Genomic DNA, 16,845 nt, shown 5'->3' on the forward strand with positions numbered 1-16,845 from the left:
ATAAGATATCGCGGCAACAAGCAAATACTTACCTTTCCGAGAACAGGAACAGGTGAGCCCGTCACACTATCTCTCTCCGCACGTATGACCCCAGTTCGTACCGACGCACTACGTAGAACGCGACGCGAGCCGACAGGAGGATCCGACGCGGGAGGACTACTCGCGAGCGGGGTCAACGAGGATCGCGTGAGCGGAGTCAGCGAGGATCGTGCGAGCGAAGTCAACGAGGATCGCGCAAGTAACGCGCCCTCTACTCCTGCAGCTTCGTCTCCGCTCTCGTCGTCAACCCACTGCTGAGCGCGCCGTCTGCGCGCGGAAGTTCCACCTTCGCGATCGCTTACCGGATCGGTAGGTACGTTGTCGACTGCGCCGTCGAAGTCCACGACCTGCGCCGCTGCCTCTGCATGGCGCGCTGCCTCTGCGCGGCGCTGTGTTGCCACCACTAACCTTTTGGCAGCACTTCGGTTTCTTTTTTTCTTGTTTTGATCTAACCCGGCATCCGCGACAACGTCTGACGCGGTCTCGGCGTCCGCGACGACGTCTGACGCGGTCTCGGCGTCCGCGACGACATCTGACACAGTCTCGGTGTCCGCGACGACGTCCGACACGGTCGTGGACACGACTGACGGCGGCCCCCTCATCCGGGGACGTGGAACCTATCAAGAGGTCAATATCTCACCCGTAAGTTCATTTGTTTGTCCTTACCACTTTTCTCTGATGTTTTCCAGTCGCAGCCACCCCGCGCTCCGTACCGAGTCCCGCTGCGACATCGCGCGCCCACCTAGCGGACTTTCGCGCTGCGCGGTTTGGGCGTGTCACGTCCGTCCCATCGAGTGCGCGCTGTCCTCCTCCGGGCCTCCCGATGGCCTGCGCGCAGTTTTGTTATGAGGTAAGTCCTTTGTTACAAGGTGAGTACTTACCTGCCAGCCGTCAACCTCCCTTACCATCCCTGCATCCCCCTCTTCTCTCTCGTCCGCACTCACACCCTCGTGCTGAACATCCGCGCCTTCCGGAGCGCCTGCTATCGACAGCGCGCGCTCCGGAAGTTTGTTGTTACTGGAGTCCTGCATGTTAACTAAGGTACGTACTTGATCCTAGTATGTTTTGCAGGTAGACGTCAGCAGAGAGCAGCGGTAAGGAAATCTCGCTACTTCTGGATACGCAGACTGACCTTGTTTTAGGGTTATTCGCTCGATTGAGCGACGGACATTTAATGTCCAACGACCACATCGAGCGCACCGCGCGCGAATTCTCTCACACCATCCAACGGAATAATGGTATGTCCCAATTTTCTATTTTATAGCTCTACAATTTACTGGTTTTACATGAAGATCAGCTCCTCGCCACTCAGACCAGCATGCCCCAGCCGACCGCCCTTCCGCTCGACACTCCTCTCGCCCTCGCGCCCCCGTAGAATCCCATTCTCCCGCGCCCGCACACAGGGCGCGCTCTCCGCATGCCAGGCGCTCCTGCCCGACCTTCGCGCGGGCGCGTTCCTACGCCAGCTGCACGCCTTGCAGAACGACCAGTTTGGGCTGCCCGCACAGGTGCGCGCCGCGCTCTTCAGATGGCAGGAGGTGTTCATGGGCCTGCTCGACGCTGCAACCGCGCTTGCTATCCTCGTGGATCTGGATCCGGAGGCGGCGGAGGACTCGGAGGTGCCAGTCGCAGCGTGTCGCACCTCGCCGAGAAACTTGCCTGCTGGGCAGGTGTCAATGAAGAGGTCCGCAGGTGTATGCAGGAGCGGCGCCGCGAATGGTGAGAGGCGCGCTGCCAGCGCTCATGAGTCGCGTACGAGCAGACTCCGCGTAAGAGACGATTGGGGAGCGCGATCAGTCGATTTAGGTCGAGTGTCACACGCACCGCAAGAGCAGCGGCGAGAGACCCGTGGATTGCAAAAGCGAGTAGTGTGTGAGCAGGTGCCGCCGAATGGAGATGAAATTGGGGACGAGATCGGGCGTTGAGAATAAATCGACAAGCCTGGCACGGAGTCGTGTCAGAGTGAACTGAGGGGGTGAATGAGGACAGCGACGCACGTCTGGGAGATGGCGACAAACTCGTCGAGGTTGATTGCTTTCTCGTCAACCCAGAGCAGGTCACGCGCCATGCATGCTGCATAGAGTGTATCCCTATGAGCAGGTGTCAGCGATCTATGGCACAACCCGGAGCGGACACCCTCACCAGTCGGGTGCGTTGATTGTGGCCTCAATGAGCTGCTGCTCGCTGGTAGCGGTGAGGCGTTTCACAGCCGCGCGGGGTGCGCCTTCCTCTGTGGACATGAATTGCTCAATATACGCGTTTAGAGCGATCGGTAGTCCAAATCTGAAATAGCAGGACGTGAGCAGGCAAACTGGGTAGCTCAACATGACAGGAGCTTACTCCATGATAGCCTTGCAAGATCTGCGTCAGTTATCGCTGGCGTCAGCATGCTGAGTACTCACAGTGCTGCGATACTTCGTTTTGTTCGTATACACAATCGCGGCGGTGACGACCACGACGCATTCCGCGCCTGCTTTGATCTGCTCCGGGTGCTCCCTCACTAACTTCGCATAGCGGCACCATCCAAGACCTGCACAATGTGCCGCTCTGTGTACGACGTGCCCTCAGGGAAGACGGCAACGGCATGGCCGTGAGAGAGAGATTGTAGCGTGCCGCGAAAGAGTTGTTTGTCATCCCTTGTGGTCCACGGGGATGTTGGTCGCCGAGGTGAGACTATAGCTCATAGTCGAACGAATGGATCTGTCGAGTTGCGCAGGAGCCCAACAAAGGCCGCGTCGAGGATGTTTGCATTTTGTCGATGAAGTCGTCCACGTCGTACTGGCATAGCCCTGCGAAGTAATTGATGCCGAACTGTAGGCTCGAAGACGCGCTCTCCGGCGAGCCCGCGATGAATGAGGCATGAACGCCAAACTTGGACACAAGATCCTGCAACATTTCCTCATCCTTCTTATGATCGCTCTTGCCCGATTTAAAAAAAAGGACACACCTTGTGCGTCACCCCAAGTATGTCACCGGGTTTCCTGGTCGAGCGCTCACTGAGCTGCGCGCCACCCAGAAGCGTCAATGAATGCCGAGTTGTCCATAGTCGTGATGGGTGCCAAGGAGATACCATCGCCGGTCATTTGACTCCTGTAACCGACAGAGTCTTCGAACGTGTGGCGGATGATGTACGAGAGTATCACTTCATTGGCAAAGTTGATGCAGAACTCGTCAAAGCCGGCTTGGTCATGAGGCGAAAGCAGCGGGCCAGGACCACCGAAATACACGGACGCCGAGTCCGGAGGACCCTTCGTCTGGAAGCCAGGCTGGTCGAGCAGGATGATCTGCGCAGGGTCGGGGGATCTTGTGGGCTGGGAGCAATACGTTGGTTGGCAGTTTCGACAACAAGACAACAAAGGCGAACAGAATCGCGCAAAGGTCGCGCATTGGTGAGTCCCGCGGCGCGGCGCTCCGCTTGGCGTACGGCGAGACGGTGCGCGGCGCCTTTCGCATGTAAGTGGCTCTGTTGGTGATCGCTTTGGTGAGATTATCTTGCGATACTCTCAGCAAACTGACGACTTACCTCGAGAACAAGCGGGTTAGCGATGCTGAGACGCCCCTCACACGGAAGACGATTGAAGCAGGGCTTGTCGAGGCCGTACGCCGGGACCTGTACCGCGTCAATGCGGCCGCCCCATCCTGCATGTCGCGCACGTACCTGCCGTTTTCAGTTTTCCCTGTGCGCACACGGTCCCTCCCCTCCCTCCCCTGTCCCCTCTCCGTACGCCGTACTCGCGCCTCCGGTATCGTGCTTAACGTCGAAGTTTATGAGGGGTTGCGCGGGAGCTCTTCCTGTCGAGAGATGAGTGGTAGTGAGAGGACACTCACCGTTTATATACGCTGTCGGCCGAAGGAGGAAAGGGAACCGATTATGATAGAGATTAGCCTGAGAACAGCGTGAGTCTATGGGTTACAGCGAAGTCCAGATAGAGCGCGATTGAATAACATAGATGGAAGTCGCGCGAGACGCCGGCCGCGATAGAGCAGATAGAGTGACGTCGTGAGAGACGCCGGCCGCGATAGATAGTGACGTCGCGAGAGACGCCGGCTGCGACAGAGTGAAGCAAGAATAATAAAATACATTGAAGTCGAGAAAGAAAAGGGTGTACATAGAGCATAGTGAGGGCTTACCTTCTAGGTCAATATAGCCTAGCTGGTTGAACGTGCTGCGGCATGATGAAGGTCGGTCTGTGCGAGTCGAGTGTTCGACTCCCGGGCATGTGCCAGGGTTGTTGGCTCCGCGGAGCTTAATTCTCCACCGCTACACTAACGAACAAATGTTCTTGACTGTCCATAGTGATTGGATTCACACCGAGTCCCTGAATGTTCAGTCGACGCCGTTCGCTTGCGCCGTTCCTCTTTTCTATTTTACTTTTTGCTTTTTATTTTGCTCTGCTCCGCGTCTTTGATTTTAACTTACCCACGCGCTCGCTCGCTCTGCTCCGCGTCTTCAACTTGCTCGCTCGCTCACTCGCTTCTTTATTTATTTATTTTTGTCTTGCAGCACGTCCACCACCCTCGTCTGCTTGACAATACATCTGGGCGCGCGCCGTATCTAATGGCCCTTTGTCTGGCCGCGCTTCCCTATTTGGTCTTCATCGGCGCCAGGCTCAATCGCGATCGGCACGATCACGCTCAACAGTCCTGGCGACGCTCTTGTCCGCAACTTCAAGTCCAGGTGCAAGGTCAGCAGCAGGGGCTTCGACGCAACATCCGCCGCCTTCGATATCGCCTCCCGAAGGCTACTGCTACGAAGCCCACAGCAATCAAGCACCGTCGTCCCCGATGCCTTGCCCTTCTCTCAAGCACACCGCCCGGAAGCGTCGTCCTTCCGCTGCGAAATATTGAGGTCAGAACTACTCTTCTCGAATCACTGACATAGCGGGTGCGCGGAGCTGCAAGACTGCCTGCGCGGGCACAGGGCTTTCCTCGCAGCAACGGCGCAGCATTCGCGTTATCTGGACGACGCATACACGCTGCCTGGTTGACCCAGAGGTAAGGTCACCATTGTCGCGCGCAGACCTCCTCTAGCTCGCGCAACTGACGTCCTACGGTCTTCAAGACGGCAAGAACTCTCAGTACTGCCACAACACGCCTCCTTACCATGAGTGGGCGTGAGCGTGCCGCCGGTGCGGCTGGAAAGAGTAGCAACCATGTATGTATGTCGCCTGCTCACCATGTCTTCGATGAGCAGACGTTCTGACGGCGTTCACGTCAGCATATAATGGGACAAGACGGCGGGCAGCATATGCGAGGTGAGATACCGCGTCCTAGCCACTCGTGCGTTTGTTACCACGCGCTCCCTTCCCATTCATCATTGTGTCCCCCAACATGTCTACCGAAGCCCTCTACACATCCACATCTCGGTCATGACTGTCAGCGACGCGCAGCGAGGTCGCAAATCATCAATTTCACTGAGGACAATTCTGGACTCACGATTACCCCTCCAGTCCTCCTCCAGTTCATCGCAATGCAAACCATCCTCCCCCCCCATCAAATCGCATCAGGCTCGCCCCCGCTCGTCAACCTCTTCATTGATCACCGTGGAATGTCGGAGGAGCGTGACTGAGACGAGGATCATTCGCATTCGTTCAGCAGAGACTCTACAGGAACCTCGGTGTGGAGACCTCCTTCGCGCGGACTGCCGCTGCCCCTTAAGACACCCACGAACCACGACTCACTGTTCGACAGCCCTCTACACTGCTAAGCGATGCGGCTCGTTCGCGCTGGTCGCGTCGGCCACCACCTTCCCGGTGGAGAGTACTTCACGCAGCCACTTCCAGTGATCCAGAGGTACGTTCCTTCGCACTACTTATGCTGATTCATACTCATGCTGCCAGATTATCCATAGGTTCTCCGCATATGGGCATCATTCGTGGCCGCATTCCCGCGCGCAGTCTTAGCTTCAAGGATATCTTCAATCAATGAATAGCTTCACGGGCGACTTCTCGCCCCGTTTTTAGCCAGAGCGTGAGGTTTACTAGCGTCACCAAGCGCGATCTAATGAAGGGTTGACGTCGTGACCGCCGTCTGATCTCGATTCTTCGTTCGATCACCTTCAGCACCTTGAGCAGAGTGTCAATTCGCTCCCAATGCCTCGCGCGTCGCGCTCTGGGTCATATCAAGATCTGCCGCCGCACTGACGCCAAGAGAGCTCGCGGAAGACTGCAAGGCGAAGGCGCGCTCAGACACCGTAAATGTGGACGAGAAGCCTCAATTGGAAGTCCCTAAGAGGGCGACGCTCGCTCCTGGCTCCACCGTACAGCCGAAGGCTATCGTCGCCCGGAAGCACAAGCTCACTCGAGCGGATGAATCTGTGCCGGTTTCCAATCTCCCAGTGTGGGCGCAGGAGGCCTTCAAGGGCATGAAGACTCAACCACATTCAGAGCAAGCTGCGCCCCATTGCGTTCGGCACTGACGAGCGTATTCCCTTGTGTTTGCCTACAGGTCTCGGTAAGGTATGCGCATACAACTCCTTCCAGCTAATATATGCCGATTCATGCATTTATCTAGATTAACGTCACCATGTTGACTACCCTGAACGAGTTTGGCAAGTGGCGCCGCGATGAGACGGCCCAGTTCTACCTAGACTCCTTCAAGATCATCCACGTCGCCCCTATGGAAGCCCTCGTCCAGCAGATGGTCGGCAACTTCAGGTCTCGGTTAGGTGTGTACGCGCGCGTCGTCTTGTTTGATCCCCAAGTCAGCAGGCGATCCTTATGAAGCGATCCATCGAGAAGACCGTACGTGCTCTCATTTGTTGGCTCGTAGAACACGGACCAGCCCATTGCAGGTCGCGCGAGCTGTGCTCTGGGCCGATACACGACATACGTGATATTGGACCCGTCTCGGAGAACGCAACGATATCTAGGTGTCACCACCGTTGAGATCTCCCTCAAAAAGCCACCATCTTCGCATGATGGACGGGCTGCTGACGCGCGTGTTTGTTCCTTAGCCCACGACGCCTAGCTCATGTTGTTCGAGAACCGTCACCGCACGGCATCGTTTAGTTCAGACTTTCATGTCTGTTCTTTCTTGTAGCCTGTACGTTCGCTTCTTCCGCCCGTTGCCCATCAGCGTGCACGACTCACTGCTGTTCATCAGTGCGCTCACGCCATGCGTCGAAACTTTTCACGTTGCCGTCGGCGTACTCGTAGTGCAACTCGACATCGACGCTCGCGAGTAGTGCGAGCAGCGCCGCCCCTCTCACTCTCGTCTTTGATGGCAAAGACGCCTGCGGACTTGTTTCTGCACTCACCCAGGTCGTACTTCTACACATCTCCGCGGTCAGCAAGTCTAGACACTATCCTCGCGAACACAGCCCGCCCGCGCCGCAAGTCCTCCACGTCTCCGCCCGGTCTGGACACGGCGCGCGCGCCTTACGGCACGATTCCGATTCCGCACTAAGACACTCCCACGATCACAGTAAACAGGCTTGCTGTGTTCATCGTCGGCATCGCGGATGGCCTGCTTGCCAATACGCGCAAGGAGAGCGAGATCAAGACGGAAGGCAAGTCTATCATCGGGCTGCTCAGTATGCTGGGCGTCGTGCTGAGCAGGCTATGTCTGCTAGTGAAATCTCGGGGAAATCAGTCTTACTTGTGTCATAACCTTCCTTTGCCACATGTGCAAGTCCGGGACCTCACATTCTACGGTCGGTCATGAATATCTCAAAGACGGCCCTACACTGATACACAAGCGTGTGCATATCGTCCACACGGCGGCTGTCCTTTTCGAGAAGCGCTTCGTGATCAAGTACGAGAGCGCGTAGGGACGCTTTCAGGGTGCCGAATGTGGTCGTATTGCCTCTCATTACTACGTTTCGTATAACTCGATGGCAACATACCACCAGCACCTTTGGCCCACGAAGATCACGATCGAACTGTTCCGAATCCTCGCGCTTGTTTTAAGAGTTCCAGCTCTTGCCAGTCCGTCAAGAGGTAAGTATCACTTTATGATATCGCTGCGTCCATTGATTGCGTTCCTTCATGAAATATTGGAGCTGAGAGGCTCATGGACCCCGCAGACCAGGACGTACGCGTGCGTTGCTAGTTCGGCGGTGCCGACGTAGATGCAGAAGGGAAGGAGGTCCGGCTGCGCGCCGCGGTCGATCGTAAGCTACAACCACACGTTCCGGCTGCCGCAGGGGCGGCTCATCGGTCTGGGCTCGGCGGTTTAGGCTTTAAGTCAGCCAGTCAGAAGCTAGATCTCAGCGCGGCTCACTTGGGTCTGTGGCATCTTGCTAGTGACTGGTCATGGTAAGTGCATTCTTTTATCGAAGGAGCCGTCCTGATGTGTCATTTTAGACATGACGGATGCGAGAAAGTGACTGGGCTACTCGAAGGCTCGAAAGACGAAGACCGGCACTTACATGACAATCACGACGACTTCCACTACGAGTGCCATCGGAACAATCAAGATGTACAGCATTGTAGGCTGCAGTAGCGCGATTGTGACTATAATTATCTTGGTCTGAGGATTTGAACCTTCATCTATAGTCCGTGAAAAGGTGTTCTATCAGTGGGCCTGTTGAACTGCACAGACAGAACTCACGAAGCAGTAGTCACGGCGCCGGAGGGGCAGAATGTAATAGAGTAAGATAAACACGAATGGTCTCGCCTACATCTCCGGGCCCTCTGCGCTGAACCGGATGCGTTCGCGCCACTTTGACCGCGTGTCTGATCCACGGGCCCCGGGTGCAAGCGTAGCTGACTCCAGAAACTGGTGGGTTTGTTCTCGCGAAGCCCTCACGGGCTACTGTACGCGGGCGACGGTGGTAACTCCTCAGCGTCGACTCGCCCAGCATCTTCACCCGGCTCGAGTGCTCTCAACGTGAACACAGTACTCTCCACCGGTTCGCCGTTGTACAGATCACCCGCTACGCTGTCCTCAGCCACGGTGTACGAAGGCGTCATCGTCGTCGCGTCCATACCCACCTGAGAGCCTGAGCTCGAAGGCCGCACTCGTATGCCAGTGAGTGAGGACATGCTCTTTGCTTCGAAGCCCCATATGTGCCTTGCTTGCTCGTTGTATGAATACACTACTGTCTTCAGCTAAGAACACGATGAAAAAGCCATAACACTTGAACAGGTTTGTTTTTTTTCGTCATGGACGGTCTGTCGTACGGCATACGCATGTTGGTCCTTCGTCGTCTCATGCGTAGCACCGTGCGAGGACGGCAAGTCTCACGCCTACGATGCTGCCCACAATAGCACCTATGATTACGTTGTGCACGGCACTGTGTGGAGCGCCAGAGTTCGCATAGGCCTGCGTCGTGCTCGTGCTCGAGGCGTCCATGTTCGTTGATGCATGCCGGGGAGCTACGCTGGAATATCTAGCCAGCGGTGCTACACTGCTGTTCCCGCAGTGCGTGAACGTCTGGTGCTGCGATCCCTTTCAATCGTATGTGTAGTACTGGCCGGTGTGCGGGTGAATACCTTAGGTGCGCGGTTCAATGTTTGCAAATATGGTGCGTTGAGGGGGGTCATCCTCGTGAGACTGTGCCTAGTGCTGGTCGTGGACTCGAACCGGACCCTTTCAGTTTTATCAACCTGTCCCCAAGACGGGACCCCCAGCTCGGGTTTCTAGCTTTCGTTCTCTTGTGCGCGTCATTCTTTTGTCTCTAGTCTTCGTCATGTCACGGCTGTCTACGATTTTCTGCTCTCTTAACTACCGGTCTCGGCGCCGCAGAATCCAATTCTCCCTTTCCCTCAAACCCGTATATTCTCCTCGCATGCAGGTAGCCATGTTGCAAGCCTATCAAACGCTGTCATATCCTCGTATTTCAAGCAGTGCATAAACTCAAAAGAAGCTACTTGTGAATGTGTGCATTTGATCCCGCCTATAAGAGTCGCTGAGGGTCGCCAACCGCTAAAGCCCCAGGCTTAGTCCGCAGGTATGGTACATTATTAATTGTATTTTACTTGACCCAGCGAACACACCCAAAACATATCCACACACTCACGCAGCCACGTCCGCCGCCTGGCGCACAATGCGGAGCGCCTGCTTCGAGCGCGGGCGAATGTCGCAGCGGAACGGCCGTGGCGTGCGGAACACCGCATTGTCGAACTGCACCTCGGGCTCCACCTCGCACCCCGCTGCATCGCGCGCCTTGACGATATCCAACGTCGCCACCATGCTCGCCATGACGATCCACAGCGACTGCTCGATCAGGTGCATCCCTGGGCACCGCCGCCGCCCAAAACCGAACACGTAGTTGCGTGGGTCGCGCCGCCGTGCCGCCGCCTCGTCCGCGGGCGCGAGGTACCGCTCCGGGACGAATGCGTCCGGGTCCGGGAAGAGCGTCGGGTTGCGCACCATGTTCCTGTGTGCGGGGGCAGCGTCAGCGCCGTGCCGTGTGTACCGTGCGCGCAGCAGAGCACGGCTTACCAGACATTGCCGAACACGAGCGAGCCCTTGGGAATGTGCATGCCGTTGTACACGTCGTCCTCCATCAGGCGGTGCGGCAGGCTGAGCGGCACGGGCACGCCCCACCGGAGCACCTCGCTCATCACGCACTCGATGTAGGGCAGCGACGGCCGGTCGGCGAACGTGGGCAGCCGGCCAGGGTCGATAACACGATCTATCTCATCCTGTGCCTTCGCGAGCACCTCGGGGTGCTGTACCATCGCGAGGATGAAGTGTGAAAGAGCTGTTATCGTCTACATGACGCGTGAGCTACGGTCCGCTGGTACAGTGCACGTCAGGGAACTCACGGTGTCGATACTGACAGAGTACATAGAGTTCGCCGTCCAGCGGATGTCAAACTCCTCTTCTTCACAACGCTCCACCTGCAGGAGCGTCGTGGAGAAGCAGGGAACTGCCGTCCCATCGCGCTGTGTCGAGCAAGTACATCAGGATGGGCCCGTAAGACACACTGTGCGTGACGCCACGTACCATGCGGTCCTTCACGTATTCATAAGGTTTGTCCACGAACTCTTCCATCTTTATTTTCCAGACCGCAGCTTTGCGCTTGAAGCCCGCGCCAGGAAACCAATCCGGGAGACGTTGCACTGGCGCTATCCAGCACACATAACCGTAGACGTAAACATGCAAAACTTACAGAAAGGGAATATATCCACGGGCCAAATACCACCTCCAGACGCGATGCGGTTGGACAGGATGTCCACACACTCGTCAGCGAGCGTGAGGAACCTGTCGTCGTTCGCGGAGGCGTGGTAGCCATAGAGCGTGTTGAGGGTGAGGCCGCCCGCGTAGCGGCGCAGGTTACCAACATAGTCCTCGGGGTCGCGCAGGAGCCGCTTGAGGAGATCCTGCGTCTCTACCTCGAGGAGCGGCTGGTACGCGCGGATGCTGTTCACGCCGAGCGCTTGCTGCATGAGGCGGCGCTGGCGGCGGGATTTGTCTCCGTATCGAGCGAAGGCGACCTGCGCGGCGCGTGGGTGAGCAGGGCGCCACAATCAGTTAGCGGGGCATGCGCACCATGTTCTCGCATCCGCATCTACCATCGAGGACATGATGAGATCGATTGGGCTGCCACAGAATATAAAGGGGACGCACAGGTCGCCTGCCATAATGAGGCCGGGCTTGTCAGAGTAGATGGCGCCACGCTTCTCGAGCAGGTCGACTGCAGTGTCGTAGTCGTTGAGGAACACGAGGCCCTGGCCAAAGACGTGCAAGTACACAACGTCCCCTGTTGCAGCAGCCAATTAGCCACGGACAGCCTCGAGAGGTTAGTGCAGCTGCGCGCTGTAGGAAACGCGAAACACCGGACAACGATTCATCAATGTAGCTTCCTCGGCATCAGCTAGACAGCCAGACACATCAACGAGAGAGCTCCTTTAGCCAGTGCACAGCAGACAAGACGCGACGCAGACTTTGCGTTGCTACGGATACTGCAGAGCGCGAGGAGATGCTCACCATAGCTCTTCGCCCACTCCGACGCGCGCAGCCACAGCTCCTGCGCTGTCAGGTTTGTGATGTTGCCGATTACGGGAAGCGGCTTCGGGCCAGGCGGAAGTGCCTTCTTCGGCTGGTTCAGGTGCAGCCAGACGTAGTACGCGGCCACAAGACCGAGCACGGGTATAATGAGACCCATTGTGGTAGCAGGATAGAACTCGCGATAAGTTAGCAAAGAATGTAGTCTCCGCAGGGGCAAGGCAGAGTCAAGGGGTTGACGTGCAGCCGGGAGGGATCGCCAGAGCCAGGTGCGTCCGCGGTGAGTTGGAGAAAGTAAGCAGGGAAGACGAGCGAGTTATAAATTACCCGGGCGAAGGGGCCAATTATATGAGACTACAAGCGGCGGAACAAGGACCCCGCGCGTCGGGCCGTGTTTCTAGACTCGAGAGTTACGTTGTGCGTCTCCAGCAAGAACGCCAAGTTGAGTGTTTGCGCGCACCCATCCGCATCTGGTGCACAGTGCAAATTATACTGTAGAAGAAGGCGAGTCAATAGCATACAACGAAGACGAGATAAAGCCCGAGCGAGTGCTATAGATTGAAGTCGAGAGAGACGCCGGCCGCGATAGAATAGATTGAAGTCGAGATAGCGAGAGATGTAGATAAGAGCATGAATGCTCCGCCTTTAGATAAGGAGCAAGCGCTCTTGACTGATCATCGTGATCGGGCTGTTCAGTCGGGCACCGTTCAACTTTCCTCTTCTCTATTCTACTTTTGCTTTTCATTTTGATTCTCCTTCACGTCTTCGTTTCTAACTTGCCCGCTTCCTTGTTTCTCTTGAACCTCTTGCCACGCGTCCACCATCCTCGTCGCCTTCTGCTAGCAACAAATCAGGGCGCTGGCCGCGGTTCCCTGCCTGGTCTTCACCGACGCCACTCTCACTCGCGATACGCCTCTTAACGTTCAACAGGACCGCCAGTGCTCTTGGCCGCAACACCGCGACATCCATTTCTCCTTCGCTCTTCCACCTCGTCCCCAAGCAGCACATGCGCCTCTTCAAGTCCAGCTGGAAGGTCATCGGCAGCGGCTTCGACTCAATGCCGGTCTTCGATGTCAACCCCTGAAGGCTCCTGCTACGAGGACCACAGCTAATACTCTATGTCGTTAGGCACGCCTTGCTCCTGCCGTAAGCACAGCGTACGGAAGTGTCGTCCTTCCGCTACGAAATATTGAGATCAGAACTACCCATTTCAACTCACTGACACAGCTGGTGCACGGAGCCTCAAGATTGCCTGCGCGAGCATATGAATATTCTTGCAGCAACGGCGCAGCATCTACGTTACTCGGATGACGCGTTCACGCAGCCTCGTTGATCCAGAGGTAAGTCTACCATTGTCGCGGACGTTCTATTGCTTACTATGTCCTTTAGCTTGCGACCGGCCACTATGCAACCAACGTCTTACGACGTTGAAGACGGCAAGGACTCTCAGTATAGCCACAACACGCCTCCTCACCACGAGTCGACGTGAGGCTGCGAGTGCGGCTGGGGAGAGTGAAAATCAGGTGTGTATGTTGTCTACTAACTATGCTTTCGATGAGCAGACGTCCTGACGGCGTTCACGTCAGCATAGAATCAGATAAGACGGAAGACAGCCTATGCGAGGTCAAGCACCGCGCCCTAGCCACTCGCGCGCTGGTGTTATGCGACCTGCTTCGGGATCGCCGACTCTCAGGTCCCAGAGGAATGGCGTTGCTGAGTTTGCAGGCCCCGGGCCATCGACAGAGACCGCGCTGTTCGCGTCCAGAAGGCGCACCGTAGATCCGCGCTCGATAGGCAAAAACGGCGAGTAGGCAGTCCAGGCGTGGACAGGATGTGGCGACGGGCAAACCCAACAGCGATAGACAGGGGCGGCCACAACAAACCGAGAAGGAGGCCGTCCATCAATGTGTAGCCGACGGGCGAGGATGGGCACGTCGGCATTGACAAGCTGTGGATGCACAGATACGTCTTGGTAGACAGACGTCATCCCCCACCATCTCACCCGCGAGAGACCACGCCGTGCCGCGACGCAGTGGCGAGGCGTGACTGCCCTTGAAGGCGAATTATCGACAACGACGTCCCCCACCATGACGCCCGCCGGTTTCCCCTCATCTCCACACGTACGCGTCCATCTCACCGACCCTCACAAAGTCCCCGTTCCACCCGCCCTTTTTTTTAACATCGACCATTTCCTCTGCCCTCCTTCTTACGCCGTCCACGCCGCTCGTTCCATTCCCTTCTCGTACTCCATCCACGTCCATCATCACCCTCTCTACCGCTTATCTCTCCGACCCCTTGAACGCCTATGTCCACCTCAGTATATTGAAGCTCTTCGTCCACCTCATCGGCCCTCCCCTCGAGAACTTTCTGCTCCCTACTCTCGCGGCTGTCGACAGTCGCGCTCGGCGACGGCCTCGAGCTTGCCTTCGCATGTGACCTCGGAGTCGCTGGTATGGCATATTAACGGTCATTTTGCTTGTACTGGCAACTTGCAGGGCATGCTGCCACCAAGACAAAGCTGAACATAATTCCAGGGACTGGTAGAACACAGCGTCTGACCTGCCTGCTCGGACTGGCAAAAGCAAAGCGCCTCATTTTCACGGTGCGAACACTCGACGATGCCGAGGGCCTTTGCCGAGGCCCTTGATATTGGTATGCTGGCCCACAAGTGTAAGTTCGCGTTGGCTAAAGTTGTCACGCGGTGTAACAGGTCTCATGGACTATGTTTCTGCTCCGGGAAGGTCTGCAGTAGACAAGACACTTGAAGCTGCTGCGGATATTGCACCAAGTGGTATGTACATGAACCCTTCTTATCCGCATAAATTGAGGTGTCTATCCTATTCAGCACCGCCGTCCCTACTGAGCTTAGCTTTAAGATCTCGTACGTGGCTTACTGGTCCCCGCCATCTGCAGGTGCATCCCTGGTCGCGACGAAAGTCCGTGCGCTCCCTCCAAGCCCGCGTCTTCCGCCTCCGCATGCCTCCTTTCTCCCTGGCCCTTACTCCATTCCCCGCAATCTTTAGCGCGTCTCAACCCCACCACTGCTATCCGACGCAGCTAGCCCAGTTGGCGCGTCGCTGTGAAGGCTACAGGTCACGCTGCCATCTGAGGCCACAACGACGCCACTAGGTTACGAACAGCGTGCGGACATGATGTGGAACACACCCGCCGTTGCGCGCATGGCATCGACCGTGTATGACTGCTGAGTAAACGTGAGTTTACCATACACGTCGTCCGTGCAGACGAGAGAAGACGCACGGAACATTCGGTGTACAGGGTTAATCCCCACACAGGACTTGCAATGACAGGCGGTGCGCATCAGGCAATCATTCAGCTGACTCTTACATCGTTCATTTCCCGTCGCGCAGCTCGATCTTGCATGCGGCGGCTATCACCAGCTGAGCAGCGCCGCGCACAATCCGTTCGAAGCTTGATCGTTCCCAAGCACATCTCGCTCATCTGCGGCCAGCGCGTCAAGATCGTCCGCCAGACCAACGCCAAGACCATCTCCGTTGAGCGCAATGGGTACTTCGACTCCAAGGTTATCTCGCGCGGCTGCCAAGGTGTGCACCGACCCTAGGCTCACTGTTCGTGTCGTACCTGCCACTGATGTGCCTCCTCCTCATGCCAGCACCGCAGGAATATGGCATTGACATCGTCGGCGAGGACAAGAAGACGATCATCCACCTTAAGGTCGCCACGCGCGTGGTGTGCGTCTTCACCGAGCAGGAAGCGCAGGCTGCTGCGCGCGCAGAGGCGCAGGCGGGCCCCGCCGCGTACGGTGTCGGCGCGGGTGGCGGCACACCTCCCGCAGCGGGCGCGTTCAGCTTCGCACCGGGCCAGCAGCCGAATGCGCCCGGGCAGCAGCGCCGCCCATCGCTCCAGCAGGGCCTCATCGGGCTTGGTGACCGCGGCGGGAACATGCGCGCGCCTGGCAAGAGCGGGCTCACATTTGACCACATCTTGAGTCGCTTGCAGGGCGAGCTGCAGAAGAGCCGTGATACGGGCGCTGAGCTGCACTCGCTGACGAGTGCGATGAACGAGATTCATGATACCCTTGGTGGCAACCTGGTGCGTCGCATAGATGTATGATTTTGCTCTTTCCTCACTGTAGGCCGCTCGCAGCCGCCGAATCTCCCCCCGCATCCTTCGAATCTCCCACCAGTAATGCCTCCTCAGTCCCAGCAGCAGCAGCAAGAATCTGAACAACAACAGGCACCGGCGGCGCCGTCACCATCAGACTCGGGTTGAGCACTTTCAGAACTCCAATCACAACTGCGCGAGACTCAAATGTCTCTCGCAAGCCACGTAGACAAAATTCGCTCCCTCGAGACGATGCTCGCCGAGCACGAAGCGATCAAGCGCGAAGTCGGCTCCCTGCGCGAGCTCATGGAGGAACGCAAGCGCGAGATGGACACGTCTCGCGGACGCAGCGGCAGTCCCAGTGGACGTCGCCAATACGGGCACGACGATGATTCGCATTACATGTCTGACGACGACGACAACGTACACAGTGTGTCGACGATCGTTCCGCATGAGCTCGACCGAGTCGACGAGGAGGACGAGGAGCAGCTGGCCACGGAGGAGAAGAGGAGCAGCAGAGGAAGCGGAGGGAAGAGCTGGGTCGCCCGCGCATGCCAGAGCCAACGGGAACGGGTATGTCTGACGATGACTATGATCATGACCACGATCACAGCACATACGAGCCGCAACAGCGCACTCGGTCGTCGTCTCCTCCGCCTGCGGCCGCAGGGTTAGGTTAGGTTAGGTTAGGTTAGGTTAGGTTAGGTTAGGTTAGGTTAGGTTAGGTTAGGTTAGGTTAGGTTAGGTTAGGTTAGGTTAGGTTAGGTTAGGTTAGGTTAGGTTAGGTTAGGTTAGGTTAGGTTAGGTTAGGTTAGGTTAGGGTGC

General features: G+C 57.0%; 8 protein-coding genes across 8 annotated transcripts; 3 read left to right on the forward strand and 5 right to left on the reverse strand.

The window, feature by feature from the left end:
* Positions 1-32: 32 nt before the first annotated feature.
* On the reverse strand, positions 33-1,070 carry POSPLADRAFT_1060595 (hypothetical protein; the record flags this gene model as incomplete). The annotated part of the gene is made up of 3 exons (XM_024481285.1): positions 33-656; positions 706-867; positions 921-1,070. Coding segments are annotated over 3 exons (936 nt in total), but the record flags the coding sequence as incomplete, so codon positions are not given.
* A 255-nt stretch (positions 1,071-1,325) lies between these two features.
* On the forward strand, positions 1,326-1,812 carry POSPLADRAFT_1060596 (hypothetical protein; the record flags this gene model as incomplete). Its single annotated transcript, XM_024481286.1, has 2 exons — positions 1,326-1,758; positions 1,802-1,812. 2 exons carry the CDS (start codon positions 1,326-1,328, stop codon positions 1,810-1,812), a joined length of 444 nt encoding a protein of 147 aa, XP_024335500.1.
* A 41-nt stretch (positions 1,813-1,853) lies between these two features.
* Positions 1,854-3,684, reverse strand: POSPLADRAFT_1060597 (hypothetical protein; the record flags this gene model as incomplete). The annotated part of the gene is made up of 8 exons (XM_024481287.1): positions 1,854-1,980; positions 2,037-2,129; positions 2,182-2,322; positions 2,380-2,390; positions 2,442-2,586; positions 3,037-3,342; positions 3,404-3,502; positions 3,563-3,684. The coding sequence occupies 8 exons, from the start codon at positions 3,682-3,684 to the stop codon at positions 1,854-1,856; spliced, it is 1,044 nt and encodes a 347-aa protein (XP_024335501.1).
* Positions 3,685-5,749: 2,065 nt separating this feature from the next.
* POSPLADRAFT_1153177 (hypothetical protein) lies at positions 5,750-8,218 on the forward strand (the record flags this gene model as incomplete). The annotated part of the gene is made up of 8 exons (XM_024486720.1): positions 5,750-5,832; positions 6,166-6,376; positions 6,426-6,497; positions 6,553-6,706; positions 7,448-7,611; positions 7,892-7,979; positions 8,066-8,079; positions 8,111-8,218. The coding sequence occupies 8 exons, from the start codon at positions 5,750-5,752 to the stop codon at positions 8,216-8,218; spliced, it is 894 nt and encodes a 297-aa protein (XP_024335502.1).
* A 568-nt stretch (positions 8,219-8,786) lies between these two features.
* POSPLADRAFT_1036277 (hypothetical protein) lies at positions 8,787-9,336 on the reverse strand (the record flags this gene model as incomplete). The annotated part of the gene is made up of 2 exons (XM_024477142.1): positions 8,787-9,092; positions 9,235-9,336. The coding sequence occupies 2 exons, from the start codon at positions 9,334-9,336 to the stop codon at positions 8,787-8,789; spliced, it is 408 nt and encodes a 135-aa protein (XP_024335503.1).
* A 653-nt stretch (positions 9,337-9,989) lies between these two features.
* On the reverse strand, positions 9,990-12,241 carry POSPLADRAFT_1041340 (hypothetical protein). The gene is made up of 9 exons (XM_024477890.1): positions 11,920-12,241; positions 11,823-11,827; positions 11,560-11,687; positions 11,482-11,500; positions 11,102-11,426; positions 10,937-11,051; positions 10,755-10,875; positions 10,429-10,700; positions 9,990-10,363 (listed from the first exon to the last, which is right to left on the reverse strand). The coding sequence occupies exons 1-9, from the start codon at positions 12,095-12,097 to the stop codon at positions 10,000-10,002; spliced, it is 1,527 nt and encodes a 508-aa protein (XP_024335504.1). The 5' UTR covers positions 12,098-12,241; the 3' UTR covers positions 9,990-9,999.
* Positions 12,242-12,708: 467 nt separating this feature from the next.
* On the reverse strand, positions 12,709-15,478 carry POSPLADRAFT_1152393 (hypothetical protein; the record flags this gene model as incomplete). The annotated part of the gene is made up of 11 exons (XM_024486650.1): positions 12,709-13,017; positions 13,099-13,116; positions 13,157-13,189; positions 13,315-13,340; positions 13,570-13,988; positions 14,062-14,182; positions 14,205-14,384; positions 14,832-14,954; positions 15,103-15,232; positions 15,283-15,325; positions 15,354-15,478. Coding segments are annotated over 11 exons (1,527 nt in total), but the record flags the coding sequence as incomplete, so codon positions are not given.
* A 749-nt stretch (positions 15,479-16,227) lies between these two features.
* POSPLADRAFT_1152873 (hypothetical protein) lies at positions 16,228-16,695 on the forward strand (the record flags this gene model as incomplete). The annotated part of the gene is made up of 1 exon (XM_024486697.1): positions 16,228-16,695. One exon carries the CDS (start codon positions 16,228-16,230, stop codon positions 16,693-16,695), a length of 468 nt encoding a protein of 155 aa, XP_024335506.1.
* Between the last annotated feature and the right edge of the window lie 150 nt (positions 16,696-16,845).

Source organism: Postia placenta (assembly GCF_002117355.1).
Source record: "Postia placenta MAD-698-R-SB12 unplaced genomic scaffold POSPLAscaffold_14, whole genome shotgun sequence".
Taxonomy (NCBI): Eukaryota; Fungi; Basidiomycota; class Agaricomycetes; order Polyporales; family Adustoporiaceae; genus Rhodonia; species Rhodonia placenta.